The sequence below is a fragment of the Antedon mediterranea genome, chromosome 1, assembly GCF_964355755.1.
Source record: "Antedon mediterranea chromosome 1, ecAntMedi1.1, whole genome shotgun sequence".
Taxonomy (NCBI): domain Eukaryota; kingdom Metazoa; phylum Echinodermata; class Crinoidea; order Comatulida; family Antedonidae; genus Antedon; species Antedon mediterranea.
The window spans coordinates 7,391,471-7,410,230 of record NC_092670.1 but is presented as its reverse complement, the minus strand read 5'-3'; the positions used below and the strand labels follow the sequence as shown (position 1 = coordinate 7,410,230).

At 30.9% G+C, this 18,760-nt stretch overlaps 1 protein-coding gene across 12 annotated transcripts in view; it reads left to right on the top strand.

Moving 5' to 3' along the window:
- Positions 1 to 18,760, top strand: part of LOC140055028 (kinesin-like protein KIF13A) — a 64,155-nt gene that overhangs the window by 10,453 nt on the left and 34,942 nt on the right. For 9 of the 12 annotated variants that reach the window (XM_072100234.1, XM_072100181.1, XM_072100225.1 and 6 more), the window contains 17 exons: positions 1,677 to 1,769; positions 2,167 to 2,350; positions 2,693 to 2,777; positions 6,680 to 6,814; positions 8,831 to 8,854; positions 11,460 to 11,572; positions 11,947 to 12,058; positions 12,998 to 13,150; positions 13,455 to 13,514; positions 13,741 to 13,851; positions 14,162 to 14,296; positions 14,755 to 14,894; positions 15,669 to 15,784; positions 16,400 to 16,498; positions 16,947 to 17,184; positions 17,713 to 17,875; positions 18,348 to 18,488. In XM_072100234.1, coding sequence (XP_071956335.1) covers positions 1,677 to 1,769; positions 2,167 to 2,350; positions 2,693 to 2,777; positions 6,680 to 6,814; positions 8,831 to 8,854; positions 11,460 to 11,572; positions 11,947 to 12,058; positions 12,998 to 13,150; positions 13,455 to 13,514; positions 13,741 to 13,851; positions 14,162 to 14,296; positions 14,755 to 14,894; positions 15,669 to 15,784; positions 16,400 to 16,498; positions 16,947 to 17,184; positions 17,713 to 17,875; positions 18,348 to 18,488 — 2,102 coding nt within the window. The remainder of the gene's footprint in view (positions 1 to 1,676; positions 1,770 to 2,166; positions 2,351 to 2,692; positions 2,778 to 6,679; positions 6,815 to 8,830; positions 8,855 to 11,459; positions 11,573 to 11,946; positions 12,059 to 12,997; positions 13,151 to 13,454; positions 13,515 to 13,740; positions 13,852 to 14,161; positions 14,297 to 14,754; positions 14,895 to 15,668; positions 15,785 to 16,399; positions 16,499 to 16,946; positions 17,185 to 17,712; positions 17,876 to 18,347; positions 18,489 to 18,760) is intronic. The other 3 variants (XM_072100277.1, XM_072100268.1, XM_072100190.1) reach the window with 1 other exon arrangement.

Sequence of the window (18,760 nt, the reverse complement as noted above, 5' to 3'; positions counted from 1 at the left end):
AATTTAAAATAAAAAAAATGAAATTGTTTTATTAAAATGCTTTGTGAATTGTAAATCATCTGCAGTTATAAATTCTACCACTGTTGAGTATCCCTGTACTGTAGTTTGGAATGGTTTCCGAGATTCAGGAATACTCATAGAAAGAAGGAAGGAAAGATACCAATACAGGAAACAATAGTGTCTTGGAATCAATTGTATGATAGAGTGTTTGAATGGGTCAGACCTTCAAAGCAATCTTCCTGGTGATTGCTGTACATTGCATTTTGGTGATATTAAAAGTACTTAATTGAAGGCCTAAGGTTTACAAAATGTTCTGAACAGTACATTGCAAAATCCAATTTGTGCCAGCTAGGCCATATAGTTTCAAAAATCAAAAATCAAAAATTAAATAGACTCTACCATTACATAACCTGCGCAATTTGTGTGCACAAATATACCCATCAAAGTGATACTTAAAATATACAGTAATTTTGCCCATTTATAAAATTGCCAGCACATTACAACGCCAGTGAATATTGACTATGCATTGTTCAATTCTCGTATGATATTAAATGACCTGAAATGTATAAGCCCAAAGCTTGTAGTATTTATGATTTCCGTTTTGCAAGATATTTATTACTAAAAGCGTGTTTTTAGACAATCTTGTGTAGAGCTCATTGTGTAATACGTTATGTGAACCACATACAGTGTGTCTAATTTTTCATTGTCATTTTTTTTATGAGAATGAACTATAGTAGTACACTATACCTGTAATTATATTAACCTATGACTCATGGTGTAATCATTTGTGACAAAAAATCATGAATAATTTGCTGAAATTATATAAAATGTTGTCATTAGAAATTACAAATGAAGTAGTAAAACCAGTATTAGGAGCTATCTAGTGCTTAGTGCAATTGTAGAATATGAATTACAGTAATACTATAGTAGTACAGTAGTATGGGCTTCAATTGAAACATGGTTACTTGTCTGCTACAGTTCTCTAGTTCTTTTTACTATAAAAAATGTGCCTTAAACATTTCAACTTTTAATTTGTTTTTCTTTGATTGACCACCATATATACTATACCATATAGGCTGTAAAATATAATACAAATCAGATCACATTATTTTGTGGACAATTAAAATAAAGGTTTGTGTGAGTGTGTGAAATCCTGGCAGTTTCTATTTTAGATGGTCAAATAAAAGCAAGGTGACATCAATACTGTATAACTGTTTAGTTCTTTGTATCAGTTAAACTCTCTAGTAATGGATAATTTGTTGTATAATCCTAGATTATACTCGCTATTATAGTTGATTCAAACTTTCGTATGTCATGGGATTTGCCATATCAACACTACAGTAAATGGCAACTATATAGACAACATACCAGGGAGTTTAGTTGTAACTCACTGCAAAATAATGTACAAACTGGCTACGATTTCGTTTCAAACATTTTTGAAAATGATAATTTGCAGTTGTAAAAGAGCACAATATTTATACCAAAGTCGAGAATGAGAATAAAATGAACAATTTAAAATATAACTTAAAATAACTTAAAAATGAACCCGGAGAAGCAGTATATTATAGTCTGAACACCATAGCAATACCTCATTGCATCCTACAATAGGTCTGCCATTGAAAAGAAATTGCACCAAAGTGCGAGTACGAATATGAGTGTTCCTTTTCATATTTCAGGACAAAGTAAAGTGTTTGAGTGTCTGGGACTGGACCTATTGGACAACTCATTTGAGGGATATAATGCATGCATATTTGCATATGGACAAACAGGTATGAAACATTATGTAAAGTAAATGTTTTGACTGGAAAGAAAGGGATCGGCAGTTAAGTAAGTAAGAAATAGGGCGCTGTGTATTATATATTTTATACGCGTCCAACAGAGAGCAACTTTTTATTATATAAGATGGATAAAACTATTTTATAATTTATCATGCTTAAACCAAGTCTCATTTGAGGTACAGTAGGGAATGGATTTATAAGTTTACAACCCATAATTGAACCATAGACCTTGGGATTTAAAGGCAAGCATGTTTCAACCACCAAGCGACAGCTCCACTGTGAATGCGTAGGAAAGTGCCACACACATCTAGTATCATTTTTTAACTAACTTTATACTACATTCCCACATGATTTTGTGACATTATTATTATTATTTTTATCCATCTAGGCTCTGGTAAATCGTTCACTATGATGGGAACAGAAGACAACAAGGGCCTAACTCCAAGGCTATGTGACACGTTGTTTGAAAGAATTCTAGAGGAAGACACAAACGATTCTTTATCATTTAAAGTTGAGGTTTCTTATATTGAAATATACAATGAGAAAGTACGCGATTTACTAGATCCGAGAGGGTGAGTATTTTTGTTTTCCTTAGTTACATGTTGGTGCCAATTGTCTTACAGTACATCCCCAATCTACAATACATTGCCTGCAAAAAGTACTGTACTGTACACCGTAAGGTCTAGCCCATCAGTCCATTTGTAATATCACCAATCAAACCCATTATAACAATACACAATTTAAAAACGTTTATGAAATTTAATTTTCCAAATGATTTAAAGTGAGATTGTTTAGAATAATACTGTAACTGTTCAATATTATTTAATATTACAGTTTTTCCAGCTCATTTTTCTTCAATAGCAATCTATATGGTTGGTTTCACAATATCTAATGTTTAATTATCTTCATCATAGGAAGCAAGGTCTTCGTGTACGAGAGCATAAGATTTACGGTCCCTATGTAGATGGCCTATCAGCTCTAGCAGTCTCCTCATTCCAGGTATTTAGCTACCTAAATATTTATCTTTCTATTTGAATACAAGCCACTTCAACAGTACATTAGCTATGCATTTGCTGTAGTTGCACTACAGTACAAAATCCAGGTGAATGTACATTAGCAGCATATATAGTTTGTAATATTGAATTTCAAAATACTTGCACATACAAATAAGTAACTGGTCCTCGCATGTTGTGCAATACTATTTGTCATATACATAGAAAATAAATTTTCAATACTATAGGTGATTTCTCAAATCTAAATATTGATTCTAATACAAAGAACAAATTGATTTTGAATTTTTAAAATTATATAACACGTTGCATTATTGCGGTACAATTGTCAGAGTACATAACACAGGAAGTCATGTACAGTACTTAAACTTAATGATTTCAAGTTTGCATTGCCTGGGCTACAGTAGTAAAGTAAAACAAAGAGCAGGACTAGTGTAGTTTTAGCCACTTTTGTGTTGATTCGTTGAGGCTCTAAAAATAAAAACCTCTTAACAATTGCCATTGCTCAGTTATATTGTCATGATTCACAGGATCTGTAATAATATACATAGATAAAACCTGTAAACCAAAAACAGCAATTCCTCTTCCTATTTGTAATAAAGTGTTATTTCAATCTATCACATGGTTTCAAAGAGAGTATTTGCACACTGTACAGTACTGTATGATTTTTTCATATTCAATGTGTACTTCACAGTGGTTGAAAGGTCAGGTTCTATTTCTCTGTCTTGATGCGCTATGTACATTGCAATTGGATGTAACATTCAATATCCTTTAACGCCTGAAGGTTTTGCAGATTATGAATATAAATCCATCAGTTTAATTTTGATGCGTGTTCTGCAGTACATAATGTTGATTATTATTAACATTGAACGAAATTAGCAAACGTGATGTAGGTTGCAAAATACAGGATTATTACTATTATATTATTATTTAAAAAAAATTCAAAATTGCAGAAGCTTTATTCGGATAAACCAACAATAGCCCATACTTCTTGAAATGAGAGATATTAAACCTAGAAAAATGTCATTATTTACACCCCTGTTCATATTAATTTTATATTCCAAGAATCATGTCTTCAGCTAATGTGTCAGGGAGCATAGAACTAAATAGTATTATTATTTTGGTTTAAACTGTCAATGAGTGAAAGTATATTGTAAAATCTTGCTTGAGATGTTTAAAAAGAAAATTCTAAAGTCATCAGATATACAGCCAAACATTGTCAAATGTTGGGCCTGGTTGCGTTCTTGGAAGTGAGTCCATCTAGGAATACTGGTGTTACGAGATTAAAGTCAAAGTGATGTAAAAGAAGAATACTAGCATGTCATAGACATGCTTAAACATTTCGTAATACACAGCCTACATATTCAAATATCACTGTTAATACATTCAGGCAACATCATATATACTTCAAATATCAAAGCAAGCAGAAACCCACTAATCTTCCGATGCTGACAAAGATTTCATTTTCAACAGTCGTGACAATTTCTGTCAACAAGGAACAATCACCGTTATCTCTCATCTGTTCTTTGACAGAATATATTGCTAAATATTTATGATGTTTAGTATATGAAAGATGAAAGAGGTTTGCGTGTCATCGTTTATTCAATATGAATCTATTTCAATGGCCTTGATATTAAACAGCTGGTAGTAAATACCAGTTGCTTTTAATACTCATTAATTTTTCATCTTGTTATTAGCATCACGTTTTTAAATGTTATGACATACCTGTCAGTATAGCTAGCTATACAGTAGTAAGTACTAATGGTATTTAAGGTATCCCTGGTAGCGTTCAATTGCCAATGCTGTTTTCAAATATACTATTAAAGATATATTAAGAATAAAAACTGATAGGTGGATAGAGATCAAACAAGGGTTCAATGCATCATGCAGCAAGTAGCAATCAAGATATGAAGATGTTCAGGACACTTTGCCAGAACAATAAAAACAGACTGACAAAGAAGAACGGTCTCACAGGACCAAGGAAGACCAAAACCCAGATGAAAGTGTAGCATGGGAGAGTTGCACAGTACACAAATTGAAGTTTTTTTCCCTGACAAGGCTGTAATGTCTTTTTGTCTTATTTTAATTTTCCTCCATGAAAAAGATAAAAAAAAAAAGAAAAAAACAATAACATAAAAATTTATTTTACATTTAATAAAGATTAATTTTAGTAGAACCCTTTAAAAAACTGTTTTAATAATTTTGTGAATATTGAAAATTAATCCTTTAAAATAATCAAAATCTAATATGTATTTATGTTCGATCCATTTACTGCTCGCTAATTTGCATAAATTGCAGACAGGTTTCTGTTTATGTTGAGTGCTAACAGTACACACAATCAAACTGTAAAGAAATATTTTATACCTTTCAGGCGGTTAAAGTAGTAGTAGAAAGATAAGTATAGTTAGGTGTTGAGTAGTGTTGAATAAAATATTTCATCATTTATACAAACTGACTTGCGCTGTGTTTGAACATTTGGAAAACATTAATTTATTTTACAACAGCATAATTGTGAACACTACGAATCCACAGAACATTTTAACAATAATCTTAAAACAAGCTAAACTGAGTGGATAGGTTTCTATCAGTATAAAGAGATTTAACAGTAGAAATGAGTTTTAAACTTACGATACTTTAGTATGGTATATTCAGGAATAGCACATTCTATAATCTCTTTGCTTTTCTTCCTTATATCTATAAATAAACTCCAATTTTCTTATACTAACACATATTAATTGTTATATTAAAAATATGCCTATATAAACACTTGACATGATTTCATAAAACTTACAGTAATTATAGTCGTACAACGCTTTTATTACAAAAGCTAAAAGCGTAGTAAGGCATGTCTTGGGTCCACTCTAAAGCTTGGTTCCCACTAGAACGTAACGCAAGGACGTAAACGCAACGCAAGCGAATTGACCAATCACAAGCGATGGCTTATTCGCTTGTGATTGCTAACTGTCTATAACTTCGCTTGTCATTGGTTAAAACGCTTGGTTAAAATAGCTTTATGTACAGTACTTTAAAATGACAAAATATTAAAAAAATTCAGTTTTTGTACTACACTAGATTTTACATACATTAACAGTAGGATTATTAAATATGCATACATGTAATATAATGCAAAGGTTTTCAACAATATTGATAATTCTCTTTGCCCTTGAACCACCGCTAATATTCACCAGTAAGAGCATAAACAACGCATGTTTATAGAACCTATTATAGTCATTCATTTGTCATTGCTAAGCCTTTTCAGCCATGTACAGTATTGTACACGTTCAATGTCTCTAGTAATCAGTGTGTTAAAACAGCAGTGTGCTAAACAGTGTGTTTACATTTATAAGCACAATATGACAATCCAATAATGTCCACACATACAGTATAAGTTACTATAGATGTTAACCCTTTCCATTCTTTAGACTTGTAGCTATGTTTAAAATGACAAAAAATAAAAATGTAATAATGTATTAAAAAATAGGAGTGTCATTGCTTGTTTGTGACAACCTAAATACAGTGTGCAGTGTTAGTTAACATTTCTAGAGCTATGATTTTATGCTAGCAATCTGGAGACTTTAACAATAGGATATAATTATAACCCAACACTTCATTCATAGAAATATAATATTTTGAAACTTGTATATAATTGATCTTACCATTGGAAAAGTCCAGGATTATTCTTGCCCTGATGATAGAAAAAATAATAGCTTCATTTGAAATGCAATAGTGTTTATCACACCAAGAACTAAGATGGTATAGCCAAAAATGTACTAAAAAACCGTACTTCTCCAATTTAGATTTACTAAAAAAAAAACTAATCAGCATTTTTTAATGAGAATGTTTCCAGATGGTTGGTGTGCTGAAATGTTTTTTATATATATTTCTTTACAGGATATCGAATCTTTGATGTCCGAGGGAAACAAATCCAGAACAGTAGCTGCCACAAACATGAACCACGAGAGTAGCCGATCTCACGCCGTCTTCAATATCACTCTTACGCAAACTCTTCTTGATATTGAGACAAATGTAAGTTCCTTCAATCATACGATTTCAGTTATTTTGGTTTAAAAAAATTAAAAATTACAATACATATTCTCAATACAGTGCATTATTTTCAATCTACAGTAATTATTATTAAATCAATTAAAACCTCTATTAAGGGGACACATTTGGGACTTAATAGAATGGATAGAGTTACAGGTTGACTGTTAAACATACAGTATTTCTCTCCTCCTTTCAGGAAAAGACCATTCTCCTTTTAGGATCTGTATTCGTTAAAAATTTAACAAGCTGAATTCCATTTTTATAATTCCAGGAACACCTAACTCCAATTTAATTGAATTTAACTTTTACCTAAGTATAATTACTTCGGAACTATTTCTACTTATAAAGTGACTGTAATTAGTAGTACAATCAATTAGTACAATCATTGAATAAAATAGTTTTAGTATAATATTTTACACTGTGTTATGGATTTGTACCATCAATCAAGGTTATAAACTTCAAAATCAAAATTCTGTCAATGGACAATGTTATTTTAATTTCTAGCTACTACAATTTATGCAGAATTTAAAGTAAATATTCAATTGTTTATTTAGAAATTATCGTGGCACGCATGCCACCAGTTTATTTCACCTTAAACATTACGATGAGCATTATAATAAAAAGTGGTTTGCTATTTTTATGATGTTTTAATTACATTTACTAAACTCGATATAAAAATCAAATTTCAAAACATTAGAATCTAACACACAGTAGAAAATCTGTATTAAAGGATACTGAAATGATAAAGCGATGCACCCTATGCCTTTTTATACAAATTATTTTTCTATTTTCCATATTGTTTGTAGCCAAAATGTTTCCATTTAAATCTTATTACATTTTTTCAATACTGTATGTAAAGCAAAATATATACACAGTATATTTATATTAACTTTTTATCACCACATATACCTTCCTCCTCACCCTGAAACATTTTCTTATCTGTTTTCATATTTTCATTCATATTTTAAACAATCGTTAGTACTTACAGTAGTATTAATATATACATAGCATCAGGGATATATAGATAGCATGTTGTTTAAATAGGATTCTCTTTATTAGACATGCACCCCATTTACACTTACACTTTATGATTTGGTCTGGCCCAAATTCGGCACTATAGCAAAACATTTTTTTTTCTAATGAATGAATCATATTAATAAAATAAAAAAAATTTTTTTAAACAAACAGTAAACATACTGAGTAATGATAAGTGAACATTTTAATGGCTTTCTTTTGTCTACCATGAGTTTAAGAAATGACATTTTAAAATTACGGTAAACATAAATTTTTATGATTCAGTTTTCATATAAATTTCTGTCTTTAAAGACTAATAATCCTGTGAATGGTCTAGAATATTGTACAAATTGAATGGAGGAGATATAATGACATTTAACATGTACTGAAGAGTACTCTCCAAAAGGCCAAGTAGTAATAAAGTGTAAATGAGGCAATGTGTAGCATATCTAGCATGAAAATATAAGGGACTTTATGCATCAGGACTGGAGGTGCAGAGTGACTTCAATTCACACTTTTTATGGCACATTTCTAGGAGCGATAAGTTACATATTTGCAGTCGAAACGCCAAGATTCTTAAATGTTACATACCGTAATCCTTATTTGCTTACTTGCTAAGGCAAGAGGGAATGACATGTCACGCTCTGATGAATACAAAAGCTGTATCTGCACCTACAGTACAACAATATTTTCCCAGCATCATAGGAACATTTTTGGTATACAGCATCTCATGTTATATCACTTGGCACATGTATTGACATGTAAGGTTAGATTAAGGGTGAGGTTATGGTCTGGATGATGGCAATACATGTGAAACATACATGATGTACTGTATTATGGAATTTTCCTATGATACTAAAGAAATCTAGTAGTCTGTAGTAAGTACCAGGAATTGGGTGCCTGATGCATAAAGTCCCTAGATTATACAGTATGTACAGTACTGTAGGCCGTTACTACTTATTCTCTCATTGGTCTTATTTCCAGGACAATGGTGAAGTTGTCTCGGCGGTAAGCTTCTAAATTCTATCAATATTAAATGCATGTCTGCTGTTTTTTTTTTACAATGATATTACACAATTATTTTTTAATTTACATATTTGATTTAAGATTTCACATTAATATTATAATTGTCAGACTCAACAGGAAAAAAAATAATATGTTTTGAAAACAGATGTTTGAGGAAAATTCCATCAGTTAATTACAAATGAATTAAAATTTTTAAAAAAATAGCCAAGCTACAATAGAATTTGACTATATTTATTATAATTTCTAATAACATAACATATTAATTTTGTTGTGTCTAGCATTTTTTACAATGACATTGCATATTTTGAGTAAATGCATGAAATGTCACAATAAAATAAATATTTAAAAAAAATATTGTTCAAATTTTCAATAAATATTATTTTAAATTATTTTAAATTTTTTTTAAAATATGCAGTTAGTTTTGTTAATATTCTATGACTAATATTAATAAGTAAAATAACAATTTTTAAGTTGTGCCTATTGTCATATCCTGTACTTATGATGATTAAATTTCTAGGAATTATTCAATTTATTTTAAATTTATTCCGGTCACTTAATTTAAATACTGTAATTAATAAATTGTAGCAGTTGTTGAAAGAATGATGTAGGGTACAGTAACACATTTCTGGTTCTATACAGAATGGATTGTATTTGTAATTCTCCTTTAGTCAATTTTAATATCTTATTTTTTATCATGCCGCTAAAGATAAACTCAATACAGCATGCCTTTTTCACAAGTCTTATACTTGCACAATTATTATCATAAAACATTAAAAAGCTGAGTTTATTTAAAACAAAACTATAAACAACTTTGACAAATTCAAATTAACAAACATTTATTACACCAAATACAAATACATGTACAAATAATATTTATGTAAATGATATTTCATTAATTTAAAAAAAAATTATACTGTATAGTACAGTACAATGTTATAATTTATATCAATGACATTTGCTGTTTTACATTCAACATTTTAATAAAGTTTTTCATCATACAGTGATGTCTCTCTCTGGTTGTTTTAACATTTTTTACTGTCTATAGGCCTGATTTCATGTCAGAAAATCAGAAAATCTATTCAATTCTCCTTATTTCTTTTAGTTTTAAATCCTGCAGTACAGACATTAGGGATTGCACTCGTTGAGAACCCCTGCACTAATGTTGAGTGTTTTGTTTTATAGAGTATCTCTTGTTTATAGTACAGTATACAGTGCCTACAATACATGTTGGTCTAAAAAAGTTTCCCCAATGCCTCATTCAGCGCTCCCCATAAGAGCTCTTGTGGTTTTTCAGGCTCCATGGAAACCCTATTGAACTTAGTTGCTAAACCACTGCACATTTATATTCAGCCTTGGTTTATAAGAGAACAATCATTTTAATGTAATAAAACGTAGAAATGATTAAAAAGGCATTTTAGCAAGCAAATCTGCTTTTATATTCAATCTATTAATACTCAAAAGTCACGCAACAGAACATCCTAATATTTTATGTGTCGTTTATTTATAATGAACGTTGCTATGCTGTTTCCTTTTAGTTCTTGTACAATGACAGTTTTTAAATTTGAAAATCAAATTTGATGGATTTTTATACTTTCAAAATCTTTAAATAATATCAAATAATAATAATGATTTTTTTATACATTAATATAATAATAATATAATATTCAGTTTAGATACATACACATCTTTATTTTACTTGTAATATTATTCTATTTGACATGTATTTGGTGTGTTATTTTCACCTTTGCATTCATTATTATAATTTATTTTATACATTTATATACGTAATGCCAATTTACTTAATAGAGCTAATAATTTATGTTTTAAGTGAATCTTCTCTCTTCTCTTATTTTCATCTGGGTTTTTCATAGTGCTCATCGGGGTGAGATTTTTAGTCTCCATTCTTAGAGATGCCCTCTTCCCCCAGAAGAAAGAATTATGAATACCTTGGATATTTTTTACTTTACATTAAATTATTCCTCAATCACAAGCTTAATCAAAATTACTTTTTGCATAGTAAATATTCTCATTCCTAAATTTTCTATTCTTTGGTGTATTTCTTTGCTTATTTTTCGGTTTTTAAACCATGTTTTAGGAGTTTTTTTTATGCTGGGTACCATTTTCATTTTCAAAGTGCATTTTTCGTTTGTAATCTGATAGATTAATTATGAATATTAAAACCTAATAAACATATTTACTGTGCACAATATTTGTTTTATTTGATATATTTTTTAATTTTATTTTATTTTTTATTTTATTTTATTTTTTATTTTATTTTATTTTATTTAATAATGTATGTTTTAGTTTGCATTGATTCTAAAATAATAAACTTTCACTATAAAATTAATACTTCAGTACTATAGCTATAAGTTCACTTTCACAGTTGATCGTGATCATCTTACTCATGTAGTGTGAACCTGCTGCCTTACTATGTTAATGTTGAACTTGAATCCAAGATTGTAAGCTTAATGAAGTTGATCATCAAAGTTAAGGTCAAATTCAGGTCAAACACACTCGTTTTGACAACACTGGTACTGCATTATTATATAGCTTAATTTTTATATGTATGTATATTATTTATCATTAGGTATCTGGCGAAAAGGTAAGCAAGATAAGCCTGGTGGATCTTGCAGGTAGTGAGAGGGTGTCAAAGACTGGGTCAACAGGAGATCGTCTTAAGGAGGGAAGCAACATTAACAGGTAAAATGATCTACGTCCATTTTTTATATAAAGCCCCTTTTGTTGAAACCAATTTTGTTAGTAAAAGAGGTGTCGTACATCCTGGTAACATTGGTGTATACTGCAAAAGAAAGACAATTCTGGTTGTAGTAGAGTGCTGATTATAGAAACAAAATAATCCCAATGGCAATCATAGTATGGCGCCACAAATATGTAATAATAAATTTACAAATATAAAATCTTGAGTTACTTTATGTCCTGCTTTTAGACCTTTGACAGTATAACATTCATCAAATATCATGTGATGATGTAACATTTAAATCTCGTATTCTGTCAGCATAATTAACAATAAATTATTTGTACCTAAACAATAACTTTTTGGACTTCCTTTTTAGATCACTAACAACTCTAGGCTTGGTGATTTCTGCTTTAGCAGAACAGGCTGCAGGAAAAAGAAAAAGCAACTTTGTTCCATACAGAGATTCAGTACTCACATGGCTGTTAAAGGTAAAATAACAACTAAATGTCATCATATGGGGTATCATGATCATGATATCGGTATATCATGATATTGGTATATCATTAATGGGTTGGGATATCATAATAAGATATCATTATAATGAGGTATCATAATATATGACTATGTGATTGTGAGAGTATTTTTCTTGTATCCATATAGGCACAAGCTATATTTTCATTGCCCAATTGTCCTTGGGATGGGCCTTAGAGCTATAAGTAGCATGTGAGATGCTTTTGTTTGAGACCGATCTTCACCATTATTGCATCCTCTATAGCCAAAATACTCTCAATTCCTTGTCCTCTGGATAAGATATAAAGTCATTGGTCCCATGTGTACACAATGCACATATCATTGATAAATCTAACTTGGTACAATATTAAAAAATAAAGGACTGCCAGTTAGTTTATCATGGTAGATACTACATTGTGGCTGCCGTAGAGAGACATTTCTAATTTCTAGTTTTAAACTAACAATGATTTAATCCTTTAATTGCCTACACCTCTGTCATAAACAAAATTTATTATTCGTGTTTTAATTTCATATTTTTATAATAAAATTAATATCAAGTCTTCTCAGGAAGCCAATGGCGGCAGATCCCAGTGAACACAATGTCTCTCTAAGGACTTGTATTTGACTGTTTGAAAATAATTTCAGCTGTTGCCACAAAACATCATTTTATATACATGATCAGTATAAACAAATAGGGATTGTAATGTAGAGTGTTTGTAATTGAGAAGCTTGTAATGTGAAGATATTATAACTCTATAATCTATAAACTGTATTGTTGTATTCTCAAGTTTTAATCACCTTTAATAGTTTTGCAGTGTGCTTTTGTGGTTTCAAATAACACATATTCATTCCCTTTAATAGCTGTGTGATAGATTATCTTTCCTGAATTTTGCATCATTATATTCTTTTGCCTGCAGGACAGTTTAGGAGGAAACAGTAAGACAGTTATGATCGCAACCATTAGCCCCTCAGGCGATAATTATGAAGAGACATTATCAACTTTACGTTATGCCGACCGTGCCAAAAGAATCGTTAATCATGCCGTTATCAACGAAGATCCAAATGCAAAGGTGACAATTATTATTTACTGGAAAATGACTCATATAATTAAAGATGAAATGAATATGTGTTTATGATTTTGTTTCCTGAATAGAATAGTTGATAGTTGAATACTATTTTAGGAAATCTTTATGCAGTCAATCAATGCCTCTATTAATGAAGACACTTTTTTGCAGAAAATTAGAGAGGAAATATGTGTTGAACTTGCATTCAGCTTCCTACCAAAAGAAAAAAAAAAAAAAACATGCTTTACTATACCAAATATGAAATCAAACAAAAATATTTTTGTAATGATATATGTGTTTTTTACTTTAGATTATACGCGAGTTACGAGAAGAGGTTGATATGCTTAAAAAACAACTAAAGAAAGCAGAGGTAACTACTAGCCTTCATATTCAATGATTAAAATGATCATACAAAAATGACGTACTAACTATTACTATAGGATTGCATGATTAGCATATTTCAAGATCCTGTCTTCTGGGCTGAAACACTAGGAGCCCCCCAACCCCCACTTTCTGGAAGATATACACATAGTCCTTTTAAGTGCACACAGCTGTATAAATCCGATTATAAAAAAATTATTTTAATACTTTTATAGAGTCTAAAGGCAGATCATCTAAAAGAAAGACTACAAGAATCGGAAAAATTGATGGAACATATGACAGTAACTTGGGAGGAGAAATTAACAAAAACAGAACGAATACACAAGGTAATATGATAAATAGGGCTTCATGATTCGTGGAGGTGTAGCTTGCTAGGGTTCAATCCTGATGTAAAGTCATAGCTAATTACATCTGTGTCTAATCCTCTCTCTAAACCTCAAATGGAACTTTATAAACTTGGTGTAGTTTATCCATCTTGTAATTTGAACGTACTACTTGTTGTTTGATGTGTTGAAACATAGAATCATCAATTGAATTGTAACTTTCGCACAATGTTTATGCTGTAGGTAGGACTGTTTTCCAGTACATAAAGGAATCCTATTAAATCTAAATATATTGTTTAATGCTTTGTAATAGGAGAGGCAACATGCCTTGGAACAAATGGGAATCTCTGTGCAGGCTTCTGGTATCAAAGTTGAACGCAACAAATGTTTCCTGGTGAATCTAAATGCTGACCCTTCGCTCAATGAACTCTTGGTATATTACCTTAAGGTAATAATGAATGTATTTGTTTATTTTTTATCCAACATACATTCCTAATTTGGTTACATTGTGACTGTGACTGTGGCTGTGTTTACAAAAGGTGACACAGAACATGCTGATAAAAAGCAGAATTCCACCAGATAACAATTTTCACAAAATTCTGATAAAATTCTTTTTTTTTCTGAAAGGTCACTACAAAGTCCCAAAGGATCAGTTTTTGTACCCTCCAAATTTTTTGGGTCAAAAGCCCCAGGGCAAGTTTCAAATATAGTTTTAAAACCTTCCTAGTACAATTCTGATCATGTTGATACCTCATTCAATACCATACATTTGCATAGTGGACAATGGTACAAACTCTATCTTATTGTATAGATTCTTGTAAGTCTGCTTGAATATTTAGTACTAAATTTGATGTCATAACGTCTCCCATATTATAACTGAATTGAGGTATTTTCTTTCTCCTATAGGAGCACACACTAGTTGGTAGGCCTGAAACTAGGCCTGGGCAGGACATACAACTAAGTGGCCTAGGAATCAGTCCCCAGCATTGTATTATTGACATACATAACCATACGGATGTGTCTATTACACCATTACAAAATGCAAGGTGATTATTAAACATGATGTCACAGACAGGTCTCAAACTTATTCCTTCTTAAATGCTATAATTGGATTCCCTTCCATTCTTCCATCAGTCTCTGATGATGAACAGTTGATACACTTGTTCAGTGAGTATACCAAATGATTGAAATAAACGACTGCATTTGGTGGTACATTTTTATGAAAGAATCCGTTTATTCAATCACAGAAAAAAATATTTATCTTTTTTCTGTGATAACAATATTTATACAGGTTAGATAGGTTTTTCCATGATATACTTTACTAAATAATATAATATAGCATATGTTATACTAGTTTGTATAAAATATTGTGGTCTTGTGCAATATCTATTCAGTAATATATTTATCATATCTCATATTAAAAACTGCAAGCTGGAAAGCCAATGATTTATAATAAACAATAGTGTGCCCTTGTCAAATGAGAATAAATCAATTAAATGCAATATGTTGCATTCAGGTCAGAAATGCCAATGTCAAAGCCAGCCATCTATAGACATAAGGATTACATCATGGTGTACTATTGTATGTAAGGATTATGTTGTAGGATACTTACTAATGTGGGAGCAGCCTCCCCTCTGTACAGACCCATTTGCTGCAATTTGGTTAAAATACCAAAGCCAGACATCTATGGACATAAAAGATTCCTTCACTGGTGTAATTATTAATTAGAATATCTGAGATATTTAGGAACTTACAGCCAGTGATGATTTTACCTATAATTAATATAATATTTTATTATTTATTATTATTTATAACTTCAGAACCTGTGTGAATGGGGTGATAATAAAGAAAAGGACAGCCTTACGGCATGGTGACAGAATACTGTGGGGTAACAACCATTTCTTCCGTATTAACTGTCCACGATCTCCTGGTGTAGGTAAGTTTAAAGGTGACATTTATAGTGTTTACAGTGTAAGCTAACTGAATTTAGATTTGGGCTATGTTTACACTATCAAACTTTTTGTAACAAAAAAATGTGATTTGCCCATATTTGGGCACATCACACTTTTTTGTCAAATTAGTTTGATAGTGTAGACAGAGCCTTAGGGCCTGTTTTCACTGAGAGGAATAACTGATTAAAAAGTATGTTAGGGCCTCCATAATGAAAATCATTGCTATTGCTGTTATACTGGTTTTGTGCATTTTTATTTTGCTTCAAATTAGCAGTTATTTTGCTGACCTGGCTAAACCATGAAATTGAAATAATTTTGAACATCTTAAATCAGTTTATAAAATACTTTTTATTTCAACCAATATTATGACAGTGTAAATTTGTGCCATTTATTATGAGTTATAGAAGTGTGCGCTATATAAGGTTAAAAAGACAATGGGTTAACTACATTTTTTACTACACACACTGAGTTAATATTCATACATACTATAAACAACTATGTAACATACACAGTAAATTAAAAATAAATCTTGAATAATGAATGAATATATTGATTCATCTATGTTAACCACCTGTATGCAAATTATCTTTCAATAATAGGATCAAGTGGTGGCAGCACACCAGAACCTGAGACAAAGAATACTCAGTATGACTTCAATTATGCTCAGAATGAGGTCATGATGCAGGAACTAGAGAATGGTAATGTATATTAGAATTCGCCAATTTATAAGTAGTCAAAATGTATGAGAATTGTGAAATGCAAACTACTGAGGTCGCCTTATCTATCCATAGAATTAAGAACAGTTTTAAATAAGGTATGAGACCAACATTGAAAGTTGATAGAGATGCAGGGTTTTTATGTATTGGAAAAACACATCAACTATTAAGATATTCTTTTTGTTGGGGAAAATGAAAACAACCACTTAAATCAAAGCAATACTATTTATTGTTGTTTAAAAGTTGACATGGCAAATAATCACAAATATATGGGTATAAAATGGGTACCTGGTTAGGTCCCGCAAACTTGATTAAGTTTACTAATGTTATTGCTGGAAGAAATATTACGAATTGATAGTTTTAAAGTCCATTTTATTATGGAATACTTTATAAATTTTCAATTCTGTTTGTTAAAATTATCCACTGATAGACCCCATTCAAGCAGCTATGACACTTCTAGAAGATCAACACAAAAAAGATAAAGATGGTGCCTTAGAAAAACAGCGTCAGATGTACGAACAACAGTTAGAAAGCTTAAGAAAACAACTACAGCCCAAAGTACATAGATCAGAAGATAGCTCAAGCCTTGAGAGGTGTAGCAGCCCTAGCAGTAGTGAAGGAGGAAGTGAGGCTAACTCATCAATGGAGGACAGATGGGCAGATGCTAGGTAATTTTTTGCAATTAGTAATATCACAATGTAGCATTAAAGTTTCAAAATTACAAGAAATTCTAGAAATTGCGGTAATAGTAAAAAGATTTCACAATACCATAATGAAATTGTAGATACTGTTATGTGCAGCCAATGTTCATAATGATGACGTTCATCTACTTTCCAACCATTTCATCTATTTTTTGTAGTATACTTAAATACTGGAATAGAAAAAGGTACATTGAAAACAGCCCAGCTGAGATATAAAAATTATGAAAGATTGACAATTGGCTCAACTGATAGTGGTGTCCTAATAACTATTTGTTGACTATACTTATATTATTTTTTACTTTTGTACGTTCAATTTTTTTTGATCCACCAGTACTACGATACTTAGGACAGCAATAAATATTGTTAAGATATACCTGCAGCTGTATTTCCCCTCGTTTCTTTTAGGCAAAGTGTCCTTGTTATAGGGGTGTCTCTGAATAGGAAATGACAAAAGATTGATTATACTGTATTTTAAACTTGTTGTATTTTCTACAGAGAGGATGAATTCAAACAGTGTCTAGCTAAACTAAAAGAAGATGTTTTGAAGGCAAACGCATTAGCAAGAGAAGCTAACTTCTTAAGTGAAGAAATGACGAAACAAACAGAATTCCATGTTACTTTACAAATACCTGCTGCAAATCTTACGCCAAATAGAAAGGTTTATTTTACATTTACATATGTTGACGATGATAGACTATAGTTCGTGAGGTAGGAAGAGTGAGGGAAGTAGTTCAGACTTTTAAGATCTTCATCAATTTTAGAGAACCATGGCTTCCATGGGAAAGCACACTGTATTGGAATTACATTTTTTTCGCTAAGCACCTGCAGATATAATCATAGACATACAGTAGCCTAACATGTGAAATAAAATATGAAACTTTTCGCCCATATACCAATTAAAGCTTATTTCTGTATGTACATTAAAGACATAACCAATTCCCCATTCATAATATACGGGAACCTCAATATATTTTTTATGCACTGTTATGAATGATCGCTCGTGATCATTTTTTGACAGGCCTTTGACAATCCAGGAAATTGTTCCCTTTATGTTGTGACCACTGCACCACTTAATTTCTTGTGGCACTGAAACTTAAAAAATGTTTAACCTTTTTTATCTACAATTTTAGAGAGGTGTTTTAGTTAGTGAACCTGCCATCAAAGTAAAGAGAAAGGGAAGAGGAACACAAGTATGGTCTGTTGAGAAACTAGAAAATAAGATTGTAGACATGAGAGAGTTATATGGAGAAAAGAAAGAAAAATACCACAAGGTAATGTTATTTCAGATAAAATACAACAAAAAAAAGAAAATTTATGTAAAGTTTTTAGGGACTTTCTTTTAATTTTTATTTAAATCTTTAGGAACATGATCAAGGATTACTGATAGTAAATTAATTGATGTCCTATCAAATAGGTGGTAATACCATCCACACAGAGGTATCCACTCGACACTAATGATGATCAACTAGGTTTATTTATAAAGTACACATGGACAAACCGTGTATACTGGACCTATGGTTTATTAATCCTTATGCGAGAAGAC